Genomic DNA, 22,063 nt, shown 5'->3' with positions numbered 1-22,063 from the left:
ATATATACATATAAATAAATACGAAAATTAGTATGATTAACTAATATTATTACATGTATGATGGTATTAATGGAATAACAAAATTATTGAATGATTGTAAACTAAAAAAAATTATAATAAAAAAATCAAAAAATAATTAACATATATGACTTAATATATATGTATACTTAAATAAGGAAAGATTTAAAATTTGTTAAACAAAATAAATAAATATATCTCACAAATAAAAAAATTATTGACTAAACAATAATATGTATTGGTAGTATAAATAAAAAATCATTAAATAAAAAAATATGTTTTTAATTTTGGGAATAAAACATAAATAATTATAATATAATAATTTGTTTATTTATTAATATTTATAATTGTTATTTTAATCATAAATTTTAAAAAAAGTAGATTAATAAAAATAATTAATAACTATATTAGAGTTGATACACTTAACACTAAATTAAAAAAAATGAACGCATAACATGTTACTTTTTTTATTAATCAAATTATTACAATTCAAATTAATTTCAATAAAATAATTTAAAATTATAATTTCAACCTTATCATGTGTATAGTATAAGTTATTGAACAATTTATTATCATGTACATGGCACAAGTTATTAAACAATTTTTCATGTGTTTTTTTTCCAAAATAAAAATACTATTTTTACTTATAATTATTATTCTTTATCAATTCTTTCATTTAAACACTAATATTATTTATTAATTTTTTTATTTCTCACATTCATTAAAAATTCTTTTTCAATATTTTAGGTATTAATTATTGTTATTTAATTAACTTATTTTAGGTATTTAATTATTAAAATTTTAGATATTAATTATACCTCAATTACGGTATTAAAACTTTAAATATAATCTCAATTTAATTTTGGATAATATCGAGAACAAATATATATATATATATATATTTTAGGTATTAATTATTATTATTTATTAACTTATTTTAGGTATTTAATTATTAAAATATTAGATATTAATTATATTTCGTTTACCATGTTAAGACTTTAGACATAATCTCAATTTAATTTTGGACAATATCAAAATCAAATATATATAATATTAAATTAGAAGAGTAGATTTTAATTTTACACAAAATAATATAATAGATATAGCGTATAAATAAATTTACTTGACAAATATAATTATTCATAGTGTGATATTTTATTATGATAATATATCTTTGTGTATCGACTCCCTCTATAGCAATTATTCATAGTGTGATATTTTAATTATTCATTATTTTTCTATTACATGACATTTATTATTATATTTTAAATTTAGAATTTTCTTAATAAAAAAAGGAAACATTCCAAACATAATTATCGCTAATCCTTTTCTCTTTAGTTTTCAAATATATTATTTATTTTATTTATTTAGAGTAATAACTAAATTTATTATTACTGTACTATAATTATCTTTAAACTATTAATATTATTATTATATTTTTAAAATTATTGATATATTATTAGTATATATAATAAGCAATAGTAAATTTCTTCTCATGTTTATCATTTAAAAAATTTATAATTTTGACATAGTTTTTATTCTTTTTTTTTTCATACTTAATGATTATTGGCTACGATCCTATCAATAATATCACCTATAGTAGATTATACGAAGAGAAAGTATGGAAAATAAAGATAAAAGTTATAAAGCTATAAAAAGTCCCATCCAAGTTTGACAAGAGTAAGATGACTTATATAGAAATAGTTTTAATAGATGATAAGATTAGTTAATTCATTTACTAAATTTTTTCAAGTAACGCTAAGATCAATTTATATATAGAGTTTAATTTCGATGCATTGACAGTGTAAAGCGTTTTACACAGTCGTGCAATCACATCCGTTCTTTTGGATGACCATTCACGCGATTAATGTGAAAGGTATTTACTTTTATTGATGTGTCATTACGTAATTGGATGCACGTGTAAAACTACTTTACACTGTCGGTGTATCAAAATTAAATTCTTATAAATATTTGTAGTTCATATTTTAAATTAATTTTATAAGTACACCATTTCATAAGTCAAAGACAATTCTTTTTAATAGTTTTGTAAATGCTAATAGCTTTTATATTTAATTTATTTTGCAGTATAATAAAATTTATTATTCAATTAAGAATTATTTGACAAAAATATTTGAGAATGAATTGGTAGAAAGGAAGGTTTATATCATCTCAAATTTTGAGATTGAGAAATCAATCGGAATATATCTTCTGACTGTACACACGTGCAAAATATCTTTTAAAAAGGAGTCACGTATAGTACATACGGTCGATGATCGTAAAATTCTGAATAATCATTTTAATTTGCTTGCCCATGCTGATATATTGAAACAAACAAATGAATGATTCTACTTATTTGGTACGTAGTTAATTTATATTAACCCACACAAAATTATTTTCCTTTTAATTTTAAGTTTTGCCAAAAAATTGTATAATAGCATCATTTTATCGATAACAAAAATTTTAACAGTTTATTTATGAAAATATTTGAAATTGTATTGTGACTTTTTTTTAAAGGTATATCCTTTTATTAATATACTATTGTTAGTTTTATTGTTTAACATAAAATAAATAAGTAAATTCTCTTTATTTATACACGTACAAAGTTATAATTTCTTATATTATTCACTCGTTTGTCCTTAATTTGGTACTTTTAATTCAATTTTTTTGTTCAATTAGATATTATTGGACTCTTAACTGAAAAAGAAAAACTTATATTATGGTCAAAAATAGGGAGAAGTGACCAGTACATTGTGATTGATCTTCATGATTTGTAGTATGTAAAATTTTAATATTTAATATGAATATTTCTTTTGGTAATAATTATGTGTTGTGGTGCAATTTTTTTTTCTTTATGTATTACTACTTACTTCTCTTAATTCTCGCTTTTATTCAGAAATGAGAAAAAAATAAGATACACACTGTGAGATCAATTTACAATCCAATTACTTGATCATCTATGTGATCAACATTGGTAAACATATTGGTTTCGCATTTATTTATATATTTTATTTATTTATGTTGTATTTGTAATGATATTATATCTATTTTTATCAATATATATTTTTAAAAAATACCGTTAATGTTAGCACATGGTATATTAAATAAATTAAATGATAGAAATACATAATTATTTTCTTTTATTCAAAATTAAGTAAAATACTGTAATTTAGACTTATAATATCAATATATTAATAGTAAAATGGAAAAAAAATATAATATCATATCAAAGAAATTTTTTTAAATCATTATTATAATTTATGATTGAAATTATAATTTAAATATTTTAAACGGGATAATACATTTAATACCATATTTAAAAAAAACACAAAAAATACACATCATATTATTTATTAATTAAATTATTACAATTCAAATTAATTTTAATAGAATAATTTAAAATTATAATTTGAATCTTATCACGTCAATGATACGGTTATTATACTTGTATTACTTAGAACAAGGATATGTTGTTGACTCAAAAGATAATGTTATTCACAAGTTTTTAAGGAAAAAGTCATTAATAAATCACACCCTTAATTAGTTTCCATGAAAGATGAATTAGAATACACATATTTATTTAAATTTTATAGAATAATAAAAAATTTAGAAATCAAATTTCAAGTTAAGAAACAAACATTCAAGTTATAAAATAATTTCAAAGAAAAAAATAACCTTAATTAGATTTCCATGATACTATAAATAATGTCAACATGAGGTTGATTATTAATCTTCCAAGAAAACAAAACAAACTTTTCTACAATAATGGCTATCAACGGTTATACAAAAATCTTCTTATGCAACCTCCTTGTAGCTCTACTTTTGGCTTCAGGTAAGCAAAAATATTTCTCCATCCATCTTAAAATAATGATTTCTTTGACTTTTTTTATATATTAAAAAATAGTGTGTTTAATTTAAAATAGGTCTAAATTTATTAATTTTTTTAATGTATTAAAAAAAAGAGAAAAAGACAAATAGGTCCCTGACCTTTTGTCCTGCGGACATTTTCGTCCTTGACCATTGAAAAATGTTTTTAAATCCCTGACCTTCACAAAATTTGGACAGATCAGTCCCTCCGTCCAAATGTTTCCGTCAGGGACTGATCCGTTCAAATGCCTCCGTCAGAAACTGATCCGTCCAAATTTTGTGAATGTCAGGAACTTAAAAGTATTTTTTAATGGTTAGGGACAAAAATACCCGCAGGACAAAAGGTTAGAGACCTATTTTTCATTTTCTCAAAAAAAATTAAGGCTACCGTTATTTTGAAACAGAACGACTAAAACAAATATGTGAATCGATAAATTCTTATTGGATTTTCTTACAAGAAGGCTTTCTAAGAAGCCCGAACTTCCTATATATATATATATATATATTAGAATTTTTGCACATACAAATTCTGATAACCAGAATGTGTACTGAATATTGCAGAAGCAAGAATTTGCACAATGGCAGCAAGAACAATGTATAAGAAGCAGACTATGCAGTGCTTTGAAGAAGCAACTAAAGCATATTGTCCAAACAATGATGATGGTTGCTACCAATACTGTGGACGCATGAAATATATTACGGGACACTGTATTAATACTCCTGCTGTATCAGGTTGTTGCTGTCTAAATGAGCCCTAAAAATTATATACTCAAATCCAAACCCCAAAAAAAAAAAAAAAAAGAAAAGAAAGAACTCGTCTCAATAACTCAGCCCTACAATTTTTCTAAGTGTACGGTATCCAGAAACCTATAAATATGTAAAATTATTTTCAAAGATAAACTTTAATAGTTTTTCTTTGAAAATGTCATAAGTTAAAACTTATGAAATGTATTTCACCAATACATTTAATATTGCAATATCTCACTTTTCCATTTCATTAGTATTAATTTGTGTATTATGGACATCAGATCCTTGGATAATCGGAAAGTTTTATTTGATAGTAGCTTTTATTAATAAGTGGCAATTAAAATAATATAATCGTAATAGGCAGGAATATAATCAGTGTTTAGTTTTTAAATTGTTGCTAATGAAATCAATTTTTGAATGAGTTGGAAGCGAAGCAAGGAAAAATGGTTCAAAGATAATATTTTTTATTGTTATTTTAAAGTAAACTTATTTTAATTTCATAAAAAGAAAATTAACAAATACAATAATTACTTGTCGCAATCACATATCACACACAGTTATTCAATTCTAAGTGATCTGGTTTAATAAAACATTTTGATCTTCGATTTGTATTGATAAATAAAAAATATTATATATTTGTGCTCCTAATTTTTAAAAGCTAATGGTGATTGAAAATAACTAAAAAGAGATACTTTTCAAAACTAATTTAAATTTATCAAAAATAATATTGTTTATAATATTATATTTTAAATATCTACATTAATGATCTTTAAATCTTTATTTTATATATATTAAAGTGAGTTTAAAATTTAAAATTAAAACGATTTCACGAAGCACTATTGTTGTAATTTATATTCCACAGTGATACAGATTATTTAGTTTGACTGATTCACCCTCGATAAGCTCTAAGATTTTTGGTGACTTCGATAAGCTCTAAGATAGTTTGATTGATTACTTTTCTGATTTTGAATTTGGCTTTTGTTACTTTAAAACAACGTCCCTCGTTTTCTTTTTATTTTTCTCATAAGTTCCTGTTCTTAATTCCCTTAAGGAACATGGATATTCATGAATATCTATGAATTATAAAAATTAAAAAAAAATAACCAAAAAAACACAATATAATAATTATAAAATAATCAATTTAATATAATTCAACACAGTTCATAATATATTTATTATAAAAAATAATTTTTTAAAAGAAAAAATATAAAAAATATCTTTCAACATAACAATACAAACATAAAAATGGAATGATCTATCTCTTCGGCTTTATCCGGTACACGACGAAAGGAAGCGCCCTGAAAGCTATTGCAAAGATGAATCATATGAGATTACGAGGTAACATAATATCAGTTGGAGAAACTAGATTTAAAAGGCATTCACAGGCGACAAAACGAAGGATGCATGTGGTACCAAGTGGTCAGAATGAGAGAGGGCATGAAGAGTTACATCGTGGGAAAGAGGTGGTTATTGACCAAGAGGTGAAGTGGACGAAGATGGGTTCGCAAGCCGCTGACCAACATGGGAGAGGGTGCACGAAAAGGACTGTAGTGCCTGTAGTGTAGGAGAATATGGATTAGTTGGTAAGGAGTTTAGTAGGGAGTACATCGAAATCCTTCAACCTGCAGTTGTTGAAAGAAAAGTTTGCAAAAACTTGCCTCAGGTTGTGGACGTCAGAGAAATAGGGGCTTATAAAGTGTTGTTAACCTTTGATATGGCGAAGTATGCAGACGAGGCTTTTACGTTCAAATTGGATAATCTGTTACAATTTTTCATAGGGTTTCGAGATGGGAGGAGTCTGAAAGCTGTGAGTCTCGGGGAGTTTGGTTAGAGCGCTATGGGGTGCCTCTACATGTCTGGTCATCGGAAACGTTTAAAACAATCGGTGGACAATGAGTTGAAATGATTAGGTGGGATGTACAAATAGAAACAGGTTCGTCCTCTAGAGCTGGAAGGTTTCAAGTTGTTACATGCATGTTTGACATCATTAGAGAGTGGGTACACATCATTGTTGGGAATGGTGGGTTTGACGTCTTCGTGAAGGAGATGAGTATTGAGACTTGTGGGGCTGAAAGTTCGGTGGAGACCAAGTTAACTATACTGGAATCGAAAATTCTGGTTCCTGTGGCAATAGCTTGACGAAGGGAGCAGTGCAGTGGGATCCGGCGGCTGACTTGATTGACGTTGAGGCAAGAGTGGTCGATGATGAGAAGGACATATTGGTAATTCATGACGTGTTTTTGAATGATTCTAACGTTGATTATTTAAATTTAAAGAATACAAAGATGGGGTCTGAAAGAACAGTTACGCAGGAATATGGTACTGATGGATGTGGGGTCCTTAATGGGAATGCTAGGACATGTGGTTTTTAGCAAGTGGGCTTATTTAAGTGCTATCCAACCACTTGTTATAACTATGAGGGGTGTGGTTTGGGCTTGGTTCCAAGTGGCCCAACATCCAAAGGCAATGAAAGTGGGATGGGGGCTGATGGGGGAAGAAATATGGGAATTATGGCTCAAGACGGATCTGAACCGGTTGGAGGTTGGCCAAACGGGTTAAAGGGCTTCACAATAGGGGGAGGATGGGAACCGAGACACGGGGAGGTCTGGAGACAAGCGGGTCAGGAAGAGACTTGAGAAGGGAGCGCATCTTAGTCGTTTGCACGCTGCCCAAGAACCACTGAAGGTGATGAGGACTAAGTGGAGGGGCCGTATGAACAAAGACTTAGGGGGGCTGGTGCTCGTGGATCCGTGGCTGAGGCGGAGGGAACCGAACACGCAAGGGTTGATGCTGTTGTTGGAGGTCTTGGGGCGTCGCGGCTGGAGGGGGGATCAGCCTCGGTGCGGCAATAAGGGTGCAGAGCCGCGGGAACTGGATGGTGGTGGAGGCATCAATCTCCCTTGTGGAAATTGTTCAGATTTCCTAGAAGGGGAGAGAGGGAAGGAGACAGCTTTGGAACCAGACCCAATAGCAGATGGAGAGATAAAAGGTATCGCTAGTGGAGAGACATCCTTGGTGAGTGATGCTGAGTTTAAAATTAAGATAGAGTGACAGAACGAGAAAGAGAATGACAGGTTAACAAAGAAAGAACAGATGATGCAATAAAATGAGGAAACTTGGGCATTGGCAGTGGACTCGGGTGCTGTTTTATACGATGAAAAAGAGGATATTATGGGAATTTTGCAAGCTCAGAATGAAGCAATAGCGGCAAAGAAAAAAAATGGTGAAACAAAAAGAAAAAGCAAGAAGGAGTCATCCGAAGAAACATAATAAGGTGAGTAAAAATTTGTTTAAATGATTGTTAGCTGCTGGAATAGTCGGAGGTTGAGAGGGGATGGAAAGTTAAGTATGGCGAAATCGTTGAAAAAAAATTATAAATTGAACATGCTAGGTCTACTTGAAACTAAAAGGGAGGTGATCACTAAATTTGATGTTTCATGAATTTGGGGTAATAGTACGGTGGGATGGGAGTATGTGGAGTCTACAAGGGCTTCGGGGGAGGAGAGTTATTGTTAATTTGGAATGATACGATGTTTAAAGCAAGTAATTGTTATAAAGGGGAGAGGTGGTTGTGCGTGGAAGGAGTGTTAACAAAGAACAACTTTAAGTGTGCTTATTGTCTGGTGTATAGGGCGCATGTGAGAGAGGAGAAGCGGGTGGTATGGGAGGAGTTGAGCTATATTGTGGGTTTGTGTCAGGTTCCTTTCTGCTTGTTGGGAGACTTTAATGAGATTTTGCAAGTCAAAGATTGCAAACGGGCGAGTGGTCTACCCGCGTCAGTGGAAGATTTCAAAAGTTGGGTACATGATATACTGTTGATAGACTTACCTCTTAATTATAGGAAGTTCACGTGGTTTAGGGGTCGATCTTGTACTCGGATTGACAGGGTTTTGGTCAATATAGAGTGGACTGAGGAATTCCCTGATATGCGGCTAAAAGGAGGACCAAGAAGACTGTTAGATCATTGCCCATTGATTGTGGAAGTTACAAGAGTAAGTGGGTGCCCTCGACCTTTTAGAAGTCTGGATTCCTGGTTTACGCATGAGGGTTTTCTGATGATGGTCAAAAATGAATGGAGAAACTTGGGAGATGCTCAGTTCACATGTAAGCTAAAGGCCTTGACGGTACTTTTGTGAAAATGGTACAAGGATAATTTTGGTGACATTGATAAGAGAATGCTGATGTTTGAGGAAGAGATTAAGAGGCTTGATAATATGGTTAGTGATGGCATTTATGATGGTACGATAGAGGCTAGAAGGAAGGCGTTGGTGAGCTTTTGTGAAAAGTGGTATGTTAGTAAGGAGATCCACTGGAAGCAGATGTCTCGGTCCCAACATGCTAGGAACATGGATAAGAATACTAGATATTTTCATAACATCGCCTCGGCTAGAAGAAGGAATAACAGAATTGATGCTCTGATAATTGGTGGACGGTTGGTGAGGAATCATGCAAGAATCAAAGTTGCAATTAGGGTTTATAAGGATCTATATCGACAAGAATATGCTCCGAGGATTAGTGTTCGGGATGGTTTGGGGAAGCAGATTGATGGAGCCGAGGCTGAAGCTTTAGAGGTTTTGTCGTCTGTGGAGGAAATTAGGGAGGCAGTTTGAGATTGTGAATCTTTTAAGGCTCCAGGTAGTGATGGTACGATATGAACTTTATCAAACAATGCTGGGAAGATATTGGTCAGGAGTTCACTACAGCGGTGATGGGGTTCTTCCAAAGTGCTAAGCTTCCAACTGATGCGAATGTCACGTGGGGGTGCCAAGGAGATTAAGGATTTTCGGCCGATTAGCATGGTGGGGGTGTGTATAAGGTGATTGACGGGCGGAAAAATGCCGGTTAAGAAATATTAATAAACGAAGCGTTGTGAGTACAGTTCTTAACCGACGAAAATTCCACTTATCAATTTAAAAAGGGTTGCCACAATTCAGAATCAATTAACTTGGAGTAGAATTTCTAGGTCGTTTCCCAAAGAGTTGACACAACAGTGTAGATTATTGATAAGGAGTTTTCCGAGAAAATTTAGAGTTGGAAAATAGAAAATAAATGATTATCAATTGAAGCAATAAAAATTAACAAGAGATTTTATATATTTGAAATAAAAAGCCTTGACTTGGACAAGATTAATCAGAATTTCTACCCTTGTTGATTTTCCCAAGTATGATAGTAAGAGGTTGTTGCTTCTACTTAGTTATCCTTTACCTAATAAAGGAAAGTCAAGTAACTAAACCAACTCTGATTCACAAGTCCTAATCCCCTTCTAGGGAAGGATTAGAGTTAGTGAATAGAGAGTCAGCCAACAACTTCTAATTACAAGTTAATACTTGAGTATTCCAACTCAAGGGTTTCCTATTAATCAACTCCAAAGTCAAGTTGGGAGTCTACTCCATTGACATGGATACCATTTTCGCAAACATGTAAAGGGAGTAGAAAGAAGATATGGTAATTAAAATTAATTTAGTAAAAGTAATTTTTGAATTAATAAATTAATTGGAGATAGTCAAACAAATAATGGAATTAAATGTAAAAATAACTCTTTGCATTAATAAATCCCAAAATCAAAGATATCCATATATGACTCTAAACAAACTGAATGGAAAACAAAAGACTAAGGAAATAAGAAAGCAAACTATAGTGATAGTGACTTCAATCGAAGGTAGTAACTCTCTCAAGATCAATCCAAAAGCATAAAACAAAAAGTCTAAGAACGTGAAGAACCCTAGAGGAAGTAGTGTTTCTCCCTCTAAGAAAAACTCAAAACTCAAACTAAAACTAAGTGAATGTGAATGTGTGTTGAGTCTCAGCTTGCCCCTGCTTCTAGTCTCTGTTTCTGGGCTTAAAATTGGGTCCAAAAGCACCCCAAAATTGCCCCCTGTGATTTCTGGTTAGTGCAGCACGTTACACATTGTCACGCGTACGCATCGTCCATGCGTGCGCGTCGTTATGAAATTTTCTATTCACGCGTACGCGTGCGCGTCGCTGAATTTTCTTCTAGTCACGCGTACGCGTCGCTCCACGCGTGCGCGTCGATGCTCGCTCATGAAATCCTTAATTCCTTGTGTTCCTTCCTATTTCCCATTCTTCTTTTCTATCCTCTAAGCCATTCCTGCCCTATAAAGCCTAAAAACACTTAACACACAGATCATGGCATCGAATGGTAGTAACAGAGGATTACAAATAGCAAATTTAAAGCCAAAAAGGCATGTTTTCAATCATAGCACCAAATTAGGAAAGAAAATGTAAAACCATGCATTTTATATAAGTAAGTGTATGAAAGATTGACAAAATCCACTCAATTTAGCACAAGATAAACCATAAAATAGTGGTTTTTCAATCTCCCCACACTTAACCATTAGCATGTTCTCATGATAAACTCAAGGAGACCAAAAGAATGAATGGCAGAAAATAAGACTCATGCAATGCAACCTATGTATATGAATGCAACTATATGCTAAGATGTTTCTACCGACTTGGTTAAAAGTAAATAAGTTCTCCAAGACAAACATAAATCAGATTCGACTAATTCAAATCACACAATAAGAGACAAGTAAACTTGTAAGAAGAGAGCTCATGAAAGCCGGGAACACAGAATCAAGCGTTGAACCCTCACTGGCAATGTATATGCACTCTAATCGCTCAAGTGTCTATGATTAATCCACTCTAATCTCCTCTAGTCATGCTTTCTAAAACTTTGTTCTTCATCTAACCAATCAATAAATATTTAATGTACAAATGCAAACATTATGAGGGCTTTTCAAGGTTGTAATGGGGCTAAGGTAAGGGTGATGATATATGTATGGCCAAGTGAGCTATAATTTGAATCTTTGACTAACCTAAGTTCTCACCTACACATACACACACTCTATGTAATTCTAAAATCATGCTTAGCCACCCAAATTCTCACTTTTGCATATTTTCACACACTTATGTATCGATTTTAATTCCATCACATATGCATTGATCTTCTCATTGAACTTAACATTAGGGTAATTTTATCCCCTATTCATTTATTTCTTCTTCTGTTTTTTCTTTTTTTTTGTAAGCATGTATCAGCATGTATTAATGCATATGGTTTCTCTAATTTCACATGAGTAGCATCCAAATTCCCAATATTTGTCAGTAAAAATACGACACATTCTCATCCACCCAAGTTCCCACATTTCCCCACACTTAGTTGACACACACTATCTTAAGCTAACTAAAGATTTAAATCGGGTAATTAATTATTTTTCCGCTTAAGGCTAGTGATGTGGTAATATAAAGAACAAATGAGGGTTAAAAGGCTCAAAGTGGCAAACAAAGATAAATGAGATGGTAGGCTATTTGGGATAAATGAGCTAAAATAAAATGATGGCCGCAATCACATATGTGCATGAATATACACTAAATAATAGACATAAAGAATGGAACAAAGCAAAGATTGCAATCATAGAGAAGAAGACACACAAGAATAAAATCATGGTTAAATAATGTAACCATATAATTAAGCTCAAAATCTCACAGGTTGTGTGTTCTTAGCTCTAAACGATGTTCCAATTTAAAATCTTCAACAAGTTTAACAAAAAAGTTAATTTACATTAGTGAAATGCTATAAAATAGGGCCTTGAAGAGAAACTTATTACTTCAACCAAGCAGAACATACATGCAAGCAATTATTATCATGCAATCTATCCTATCTAACAAAAGAAAAATAACATATTGGTGTTAAGAGAGAGAGAGATTACCTCCAGAAGTTAGGTACTGACCTCTCCATACTTAAGGCTTGGCACGGTCCTCCGTGCCATCAGTAAGGAGCAAGGTGGGGCTGAGAGTGTCGCTTCCACTGGTCAGGTCGTCATGGCTCCCCGTGCTGCTAAGTGAGGGGGAGTCCGGGGTGTCTTTCTCTTCTAGAGGTGGGTGAGTACCAGCAATGAGCTCCTTCAAATAAGTGTATCAGTGCTTGTTACGGCACTCTATTTGCTCCATCCGCCGGTCTTGCCGGTCTAACCTCTGAAGGATCTGAAGAAACCTCTGAGTGGTGGATGGTGCCTAAGGTGTAGATGATGGTGGGGCCGAGGAAGAAGGAGTGTCTAAAGATAGGCCCGCATACCGGCTCGTAGAAGGTACTGGGGGTCTGATATACTTCCCATTTGGGACATACTGATCATCCCTTGGGATCATGGCTTTCGTATCCCCAGCCCGATAGGAGACACCTGCTGCAGATACCAAATCTGTAACCAGTGTGGGAAAGGGTAGGTTGCTCGCAATCTGTACATGTCCGATGACCTGCCGGATGTGTCTTGGTAAGTTGAGGGGTTGCTCTGTAAGAATGCACCAGATGAGAACAGCCATGTCCGCAGTGAAGGTGGACTCGTGAGTGCTCGAAAAGACATAGTGGGACATAATCTTTGCCTACGTATGAGCCTCCAAGGTAAGTGCTTGAGCTGAGATGCTCTTAGATCGAGTCCGATGTTGTCCATAGATCCATATACTGCCAGGCTGTGCTATGACTCCAAGGACGCTATTCCAGTCAAACTGGTATGTCTGGCGCTTGAAAGAGACCTCTTGATAGGCATCCCATCCCTCTGGGCTAGGTGGAAGATCCAATACTCTCTATATGGCACCCTCAGAGGCAGGGACTTGCTATTGACGAACATAAACAGACTGCAGGGTAGGCGAGTGGAAGTTGGAGTAGAATTCGACTACCCAAGATAGATTGGCCTCCCGTGGCTACCTCCTTAGGAAACCCCACTGTCTCCTTTCAATGCGGGACTCCACAAAATCAATAAAGTGGGTGGGAATGATGAGTAGATGCTCATTATTGTAGTTTCTCTCAGACAGGATGGGGAACATCTGCTCACAGTAACGATTAGTGAACTGTGCAGAGTCCCTTACAGGAAATGCCTTTTCTGCCTCATTAACTTTGATTGTCCTCTTCACCCGCTTTGTGGGTGGCTTTATGCTTGTAGTAGGTTGCGCTTTAGCCGGGGCTCTTTTAGTGCCTTTCCTTGCCGGTGTCTTGTCAGTGGCCTTCTCTTTTCCTTTCTTGGTACCCATCGTAAGGAAGAAAGGAAGAGGAAGAATGTTAAATATAGATAGCTAGAAACCGGAAGGAAGAAAGTCCAAGTGATAATAAATGCCAAATAAAAATATAATGGCTTAAATACATAGTAGCTACAACATGTAAGTAAGACATCAATTAAGTTCATGAAGGCATATCATAACAACTAGATGCAAGAGGGTTTAAAGCATGCAAGTAATAGGCATGAGAAGCATAGCTCAAGCATCGAAATCAACAATAATTATTACATGTAACAAAATAATGAGCATTTAAATGTTGACAATTAATGACTAATGTACTCAACTTACATGGAATTCAAAAGTTGTGAAAAAGAGGCATTAAAGTGTTAAGAATAGAATAGAAAAGAAATCAAAATGCCATGAGAGCTTTTTCACAAACACTTGGTGTGCAATATAAAAGTAAGCATTAAAGTAATTAATTCATGCAAATATGAGACCCAAAATGGAATGTCAATTGTTAAATTACTCCTCATAATATCCAAAAGCTAAAATATATCAAGGTAATCACCCAAATAAAACTCCAACACCAAGATAAAAAATGCAAGATAAAGGAATGAAAAAGAAATTGTAAATAACTAAGCTAATAAGATATTAAAAATAAATAAAACAATTAAATGCAATAAATAAAAGAAGAATGAAAGGGTAGATGAGAGAGGAAGAAGAGAAACCTTAAGAAGAAGATGAGAATAGGAAAGTGAAGGGGAGTAAGAATGAGAGAATAGGAGTGGGAATGGAAAAGGAAAAAGAAAAGGAAATTGTAGTTGTCGGAGTTAGTGGTCTCCGGTGGTGGTCCGCCGGCGGTGGTGGGAGAAGGGAAGAAGAAAGAAGTAAGAAGAAAGAATTGAGAAAGAATGAAGAAGAAAGAAGGAAGAAGGAAGGAGGAAGAATTAGGATTTGAAAAGAAAAGAAAATAAAAGGAGTTTGAAAGAAAACAAAACAGGGCGGCGCGTTGAATAAGTGACGCGGCGCATACGGCGCATACGCGTCGCCCACGCGTACGTGTCGCCCACGCGTACGCGTGGGTGAACTAAAAGGTAAGGGATGCGTAAGCGTTGGTCACACGTGCATGTAACACCCTCACTATCTGAAGTCACGCTTCCGGCTGCGCCACTCTGATAGCAAGAAGTATTACGACTACTTTACATACTAAATAGTAAAATAGGAGCCTGTGCCTCGAAACTGTATCACTGATTTTTTGAAAACCAGAAATAAATACTTTATCTTAAGAAAAATACAAACAGGCATAGGTTCATATACAAGACTCCTTACATAATAACTCATAATATAATATACATATAAAACATATAATTCCTATCCCTCTTACAAACTTGTAATAACAAAGACGAGGGAAGAAAATAATCTAATTAATACAACAACTCAATAAATCAAACGCAGTATAACTCTTCTTAAAACTTCTTCATCCAGTTCCTGAAAAGGTAAAGCTGTAGGGGGTGAGAACCTAACCACACGGTCTCACCACGGAGTTTCAAAGTTGTCATAAGAAGATATTTAATAGGAAAACTGTTTTCAAACTCAGTGATTATCATTGCCTTATGAATCTTTTAAAAACCAATAGATAATCGTTCAAAACCTTTTCAAAGAAACAATGTTTAATCTTTCAGAAATCTGAGACCTTTCCTTTCTTATAAGAAAATCTCAATCAGAGACTAACCACGCAATCAAACAACACAATCATTAATTCAGCATCAAAGTTCAATCTCAAATGTAGCACGCCAGGACAAACACAGGCAAGGCAGACAAGGAAAGCACAAGTAGGCAGCAGTTACAGCAAATAGTTCAAGTAGCAGTTACAAACAGTTTAGCAATTAGACAAACCAAAACAAGTTCAAACTCAAGCAAAGCATACAAATGCATATGATGCATGCCTGTCCTATGGCTGATGAGGCTCATTTGTCGGTTATCCAGCCAACCCGACAAGTCTGAATTGTCCTTAGACTGTCCCCCGACGTGCATCCCCAAGAGTCTATGCATAGCTTTTTCTCAAATAATCAATATTGCTCAATGGGGGTAACATATCCGGGAATTTATATAGTGCCCGGTTACACTTACGTCGTAGGGTCAACAGAGTATCGAGTTTTCAACCTGGTACACGTGGTGGCAAGCCACGACACTTTATCCAGGGAACCTCGTATCTCAGATAATCCAAATTCATAAGCCATATCTCATTTTCAAATTCATTCAAAAACCATATTTCAAAGAAAATCATCATCATCCTTCTTTCCATTCCGTTCATTAACAATCCCAATACAAAACATAATTCTTTCTTTGATAAATAAAGTAATCTTAAACCATATAATGCTTAAAATTAAATCTTTTTAAAATAACTACTTTAAATGAAACTTCTAATTTTATAAAATTTCGACAGCATTTCCTCTAAAAATCGGATTCTGCCACCCTTTTCGGGTCCCAACAAAACCATTTCTCAAACTCCTTTCAATTCAACTTCAAAATCAGACCAATTTCAATATCTTAGTCCATTTTCAATTTAAACTCATTTTTCAACAAATCAAACTCATTTCCAATATTATAATCCTTTCAGATCTCAATTCATTTCCAACAAAGCCAACCAACATTTACTCAAACCCTTTCCAACGGTTTCAAATCCGAGTCATTCACAAATCTCAAGTCGTTTTCCAAACCCAAACTAACTCTAACATCAAATCATTTTTCCAATTTCTCAAATTATACTTGATAAACATTCAAATCGAATTTTCAAATTAATCTTTCACTAGCTATCTCAATACCAACTCAATATTCTGAAATAACCACAGTCAAGTAAGCAATCACATTCATTCAAGACAATTAAGTTCAATTCATAAGACTCCATAATCACTAAAAATAATTATTTGCTTAAATATCAATTTATAACAACTCTTAAGAATAAAAATGAGTTTAATAAAAACGCCCCAACCTCAATTTAGTTTAAACGCATCAATTCCTCTTTCGTTCATCACTTCCGTTTGGCTTATGATCCTCACAGAGAGCAATTGCCTTACCAGCCTTTGATATTATAGTCCTATAATCTTCAACATTAGCAACATAGAGATGGTTATCAATCAAAACAGCGGTTGAAGCAGTAGAGCTATCATCCCAGTAAATGTCTTCTTCAGAATACAGAAATTGAGAATTAGTACCTTGGTACGTTTCACTTATAGCCAATTTGGCATCAGTAAAAAAAATGGATGCTTCATGAGATTATCAAAGAGATGCTTTTTTCAAATGCTCTGTAGCACGAGAACCACCATGACCTTCAAATATTCCAAGTAAGCATATTGAATTACCACCAATTTTCAATGTTTTAATATCGTAAAAGTCCTCCATCTTCCCTCTGAAGCTTGAATACCCACAGCTAAGCCTTCCATCCTCACTATTCCACCCTCCACTTGCAAACCGGCCATCATCATCTTTCTCTGGCATCATATCTACAAGGGAACCAGCACTTCTTGACACGGAATCCGTACCCACCATCATCACTGGGAATGTCTTGAATTGACGAGTAGGCGAATAAGAAATACTAGGGACAGCTTGCAAACTTCTCCTAGTGTTATTTATTCTCACTCATTTGGCAAAGGTTCCAGCTTGAACAACCAAAGACCTTACACAACTGATGCATACCATCTAAACGACCAACCAAGAAGACAAGGGTTCCGGCGGCAGCTCCAGTAGCTACCTCTAGCGGGGGCGGCAGCTGAATAACTCACAATAACAACTTCATTCAACATAAAGACTCTCTCACAACAGCAACGAAACAACTTAAGCGTACAAAACGAGATCAAAAATAAGGGTAAGGCTCACCAGAGCAGTAACGGCTTCAACGGTGGTTCTCCGGCGACAACGGCGCCATTTTCCGGTAATAGAGGCACGGCTACAGCAACGGCGGTGGCAGAACATCAACTCCAAGAATCCAACCACTGAACCAATCTTCACTAAATTCCGAACCTTGATTTTGGAAAACCCAATCTACGAATCTTTCTCATCAAACCCCGATGACATGAAGCACGTCAGTGAGCGGAGATGAAGCATGGCAGTGAGCTGCTATGTACATCGCATCTTTTCCTCTCTCCTTCGTCCAATGGCAACGACGACGGCAAGGGTTCTGGCGGCGACGCGAATGCTTTCAACAGACAGCGGTGGTGGCTCTGATTACGATAACAAGGTGCGGTGGTGGCCACGAGGCAGTAGTAGTGTGTGACGATGGTGGTGCGAGCTGGACAGTGGCAACCTCTTCTCCTCCCTCTTCATCCTCGGCTCTCTTCTCCCCTTCGTTCTCCCTCTTCTCTATTTCCGCTTCCCCATTTTTCTCATTTTTTCCCCCTCTCCGTTTTTTTTCCCTTTCTCCTTTTCTTTTCTTTTGTTTTTGCTGAAGGCTGAGGCATAAGGGCTGAGGTGTGGCGGTGATAAATTAAGGTTAGAATAAAGTGATTTAGATCATTTTAATAAAATTAGAGGTATAGAGTATTAATTAAAAATCTAATTTAGTCCCTCAAAATTATTTTAAAATATTATTTAATTATAAATTTGTTAATTAACTTTTAATAAGTATTTTAATTTAAAATTGGAGATAATATAATTTATTTTCTTTGTTTATAAAATTAAAGTATTAAATTCTAAAATCTCAATTATTTAAATTAAATCATATAAAATTTTTATCCTTTTATAACTGTAAAGTTGTATAATTTAAATATAGAAAATTACTTAATGATTATGAGATTAAGTAAAATTTTTAATTTAATTATCAAAACTTAAATTTAATTACTTTTAATAAAATAATTTTTAAAAATAAAGTTTTTAATAAATAAATAAATAAATTGAAACTAACTCATCATATATATATATATATATATATATATATATATATATTTTTTTTTAAATCCTGGATCTTACAGTGCACGTGACCAAGATTCGTGCCAAACGCGCGAATCCAGCCTCACTCCCGCACAACTCTCTATTCAAAATACCACTTTATGCCGATTTGCACGCCCACGCGTACGCATCGGTCACGCGTGCGCGTGGGTTGCCAAAGTAACAGGCGACGCGTAAGCGTCGGTCATGCGTACACGTGACCACTGGTCGTGCTAGACACACGATTCCAGCGCCAAGGCAGCACAACTCTCGGGCAAATCACTCATTGACGCCAATTTTCACGCCATGCGTACATGTCACCCATGCATACGCATGAGTTGGCTTGTGCGTGAGGCACCGTGCTTGCGCAACTCCAGCACAACTCTCTGCCTATTTTCTTATTTTTGCGCACCTGCATACGACGCGTACACGTCATAGACGCTCACGCGTGGGTGCTGTTTTTTATATAAATATAGAAAATTGAACTTAAATATGCAGAACTGGAAATTAACACTAATATAAATAAAATGAAAATAATAAAAAGGGAAGATCATACCAAGGTGGGTTGCCTCCTACCTAGCACTTTTCTTTAACGTCCTTAAGTTGGATGGTCCTTGAGCTTCAGTCCTCTTCTTGTGCTGGATCCTTCAAGAGGAAGATCTCCAGCTCCTTGTTGCTCTTTATCTTCTCATTACGATATAGCTTAAAGCGGTGGCAATTTACCTTGAAGAAGGTGGGGTTTGAAGGATGACTCAGGTGGAAGACTCCATAAGGCTCAGCCTTCTCCACCTTATAGGGTCCTTCCCACCTTTATCGCAACTTTCCTGGCATGAGTCTCAGCCGTGAGTTATAGAGGAGAACCAAATCCTCAGCTCTAAATTCTCTTCTCTTGATATTCTTGTCAGGCACCGCCTTCACCTTTTCCTTGTAGAGCTGTGAGTTCTCATATGCTTCTAGGCGAAGGCATTCCAATTCCTGCAATTGCAGCTTCCTTTCAATGCTGGCTTCTCCCAATCCTAAGTTGCATTCCTTCACCGCCCAGTATGCCTTCTGTTCCACCTCTACTGGAAGGTGACATGCCTTTCTGTAGACAAGGCAAAATGGACTCATTCCGATGGGTGTCTTGTATGCAGTCCGATAAGCCCAAAGCTCATTTGCCAGTCGAGCACTCCAGTCCTTCCTGTGAGGCTTCACAATCTTCTCTAATATGTGCTTGATCTCTCTATTTGACACCTCGGCTTGCCCATTGGTCTGGGGATGGTAAGCTGTCGCCACCTTGTGAATGATGCCTTGTTTCTTCAGCAGACTTGTCATTCTCCTGTTACAGAAATGAGAGCCTTGATCACTCACGATTGCTCGTGTTGATCCAAAGCGACAAATTATATTATTCTTAACAAAAGAAACAACAACGTTAGCATCATCAGTACAGGTAGGAATTGCTTTCACTCATTTAGAAACATAATCGACAGCTAACAAAATGTATAAGAAACCATTAAAATTTGGAAATGGACCCATGAAGTCAATACCCCAAACATAAAAAATTTTACAGAACAACATAAGTTGTTGGGGGCATTTCATCCCTCTTGGATATATTCCCAAAACTTTGGCATTGGGGACAAGAGTCACAATATATGCTAGCATCCTTAAAAAGTATGGGCCACCAAAATTCACAGTCTAAAATTTTTCTAGCAATTCTTTGAGGTCCAAAGTGTCCACCACTCTCAGAAGAGTGGCAGGCCTCTAAAATTGACTGGAATTCTGATTATGGTACACACTTTCTAATTACTTGGTCAGCACCACATCTCCACAAATATGGGTCATCCCATATATAATATTTGGACTCGCTTTTGAGCTTGTCCTTTGATGCTTAGTAAAATTAGGAGGAAAGGTATGACTAACCAAATAATTAGCTATAGGTGCATATCAAGGAACCACCTCAGATACTGCTTGCAAGCTATCAAGTGGAAAAGCATCATTGATTGGAGTGGAGTCACTTTTAATATGTTCCAAGCGACTCAAATGGTCCGCCACTAAATTCTGGGAACCACTCCTATCTTTGATTTCTAAATCAAATTCTTGCAATAGCAGTATCCAAGGGATTAACCTTGGTTTAGACTCTTTCTTAGCTAACAGATATTTTAAGGCTGCATGGTCTGAATATACTACCACCTTAGTACCAAGTAAATAAGCTCAGAATTTATCCAAGGCAAAAACAATAGCTAAAAGCTCTTTTTCGGTGGTAGTATAATTAGACTGAGCACCATCTAAAGTCTTAAAGGCATAACAATTATATAAGGGTCCTTAACTTCGTGCTGAGCCAGCGCTGCTCCTACCGCATAGTTGGAAGCGTCACACATGATCTCGAATGGCCTACTCCAGTCAGGCCTTCTCACAATAGGAGCTTGTGTCAAGGCAACCTTTAGCTTGTCAAATGCCTCTATGCAGTCTTCACTCAGCTCAAAATTAACGTCCTTCTGAAGTAGTCAGGACAAGGGCAGTGCAACTTTACTGAAGTCCTTAATAAATCACTGATAGAAACCTACATGACCAAGAAACGAATGGACTTCCCTCACAGATGAGGGGTAAGGTAAACCAGAAATAACATCTACCTTTGTTGGATCTACAGATATACCAGTATTAAAAACAACATGTCCTAGAACAATACCTTGCTTCACCATAAAATGACATTTCTCAAAATTAAGTACAAGGTTTAAACTAACACACCTTTCTAAGACTCTAGCTAAACTATCCAAGGAAAGATCAAACAAATCACCATAGATACTAAAGTCATCCATAAAAATCTCCATACAATTCTTAAAAAGATCTGCAAAAATACTCATCATGCACCTTTGAAACATAGCTGGTACATTACATAACCCAAAAGGCATTCTCTTATATGCATACGTTCCAAAGGGACATGTAAAAGTAGTTTTTTTCTGATCTTCAAGAGCAATATGGATTTAAAAATATCCTGTATAACCATCTAGAAAATAGTAGTGCGATTTACCTGACAGGCGATTAAGCATTTGATCGATGAAAGGTAACAGGTAGTGATTCTTGCGAGTGGCCTGGTTCAAATGCCTATAGTCAATGCACACCCTCCAGGAATTCTGCACTCCGGTAGCCATGAGTTCCCAATGCTCATTCTTCACTGTGGTGACGCCAGACTTCTTCGGAACTACCTATACTGCGCTAACCCATTCACTATCCGAGATTGGATAGATGATGTCAGCTTCAAGTAGTCTGGTCACTTTCTTCATCACAACTTCCAAAATGGTGGGGTTCAACCGCCTTAGAGGTTGACGAATAGGTCTTTCTCCCTCATCTAGAAAAATCTGGTGCTCACAGACCTGGGGGATGATACCTACTATGTTCGCCAGACTCCACCCAATAGCTTTCTTGTGTCTTCTCAGAACATTAAACAGTTGCCCCTCTTGTTGGAAAGTGAGTTCCCTTGCAATTATGACTGGGAGCTTCTAATTATCCTCATGATAAGCGTACTTGAGGT

The 22,063-nt window shown here is 35.1% G+C and overlaps 1 protein-coding gene and 1 pseudogene across 1 annotated transcript; both read right to left on the bottom strand.

The window, feature by feature from the left end:
* Positions 1-16,644: 16,644 nt before the first annotated feature.
* On the bottom strand, positions 16,645-17,331 carry LOC130949356 (probable protein phosphatase 2C 76; annotated as a pseudogene).
* Positions 17,332-19,365: 2,034 nt separating this feature from the next.
* Positions 19,366-19,869, bottom strand: LOC130949355 (uncharacterized). Its single transcript, XM_057878104.1, has one exon. It carries the CDS (start codon positions 19,867-19,869, stop codon positions 19,366-19,368), a length of 504 nt encoding a protein of 167 aa, XP_057734087.1.
* Positions 19,870-22,063: the final 2,194 nt, after the last annotated feature.

The sequence above is a fragment of the Arachis stenosperma genome, chromosome 9, assembly GCF_014773155.1.
Source record: "Arachis stenosperma cultivar V10309 chromosome 9, arast.V10309.gnm1.PFL2, whole genome shotgun sequence".
Classification (NCBI taxonomy): Eukaryota; Viridiplantae; Streptophyta; class Magnoliopsida; order Fabales; family Fabaceae; genus Arachis; species Arachis stenosperma.
This window is presented reverse-complemented; position numbering and strand designations above follow the sequence as displayed.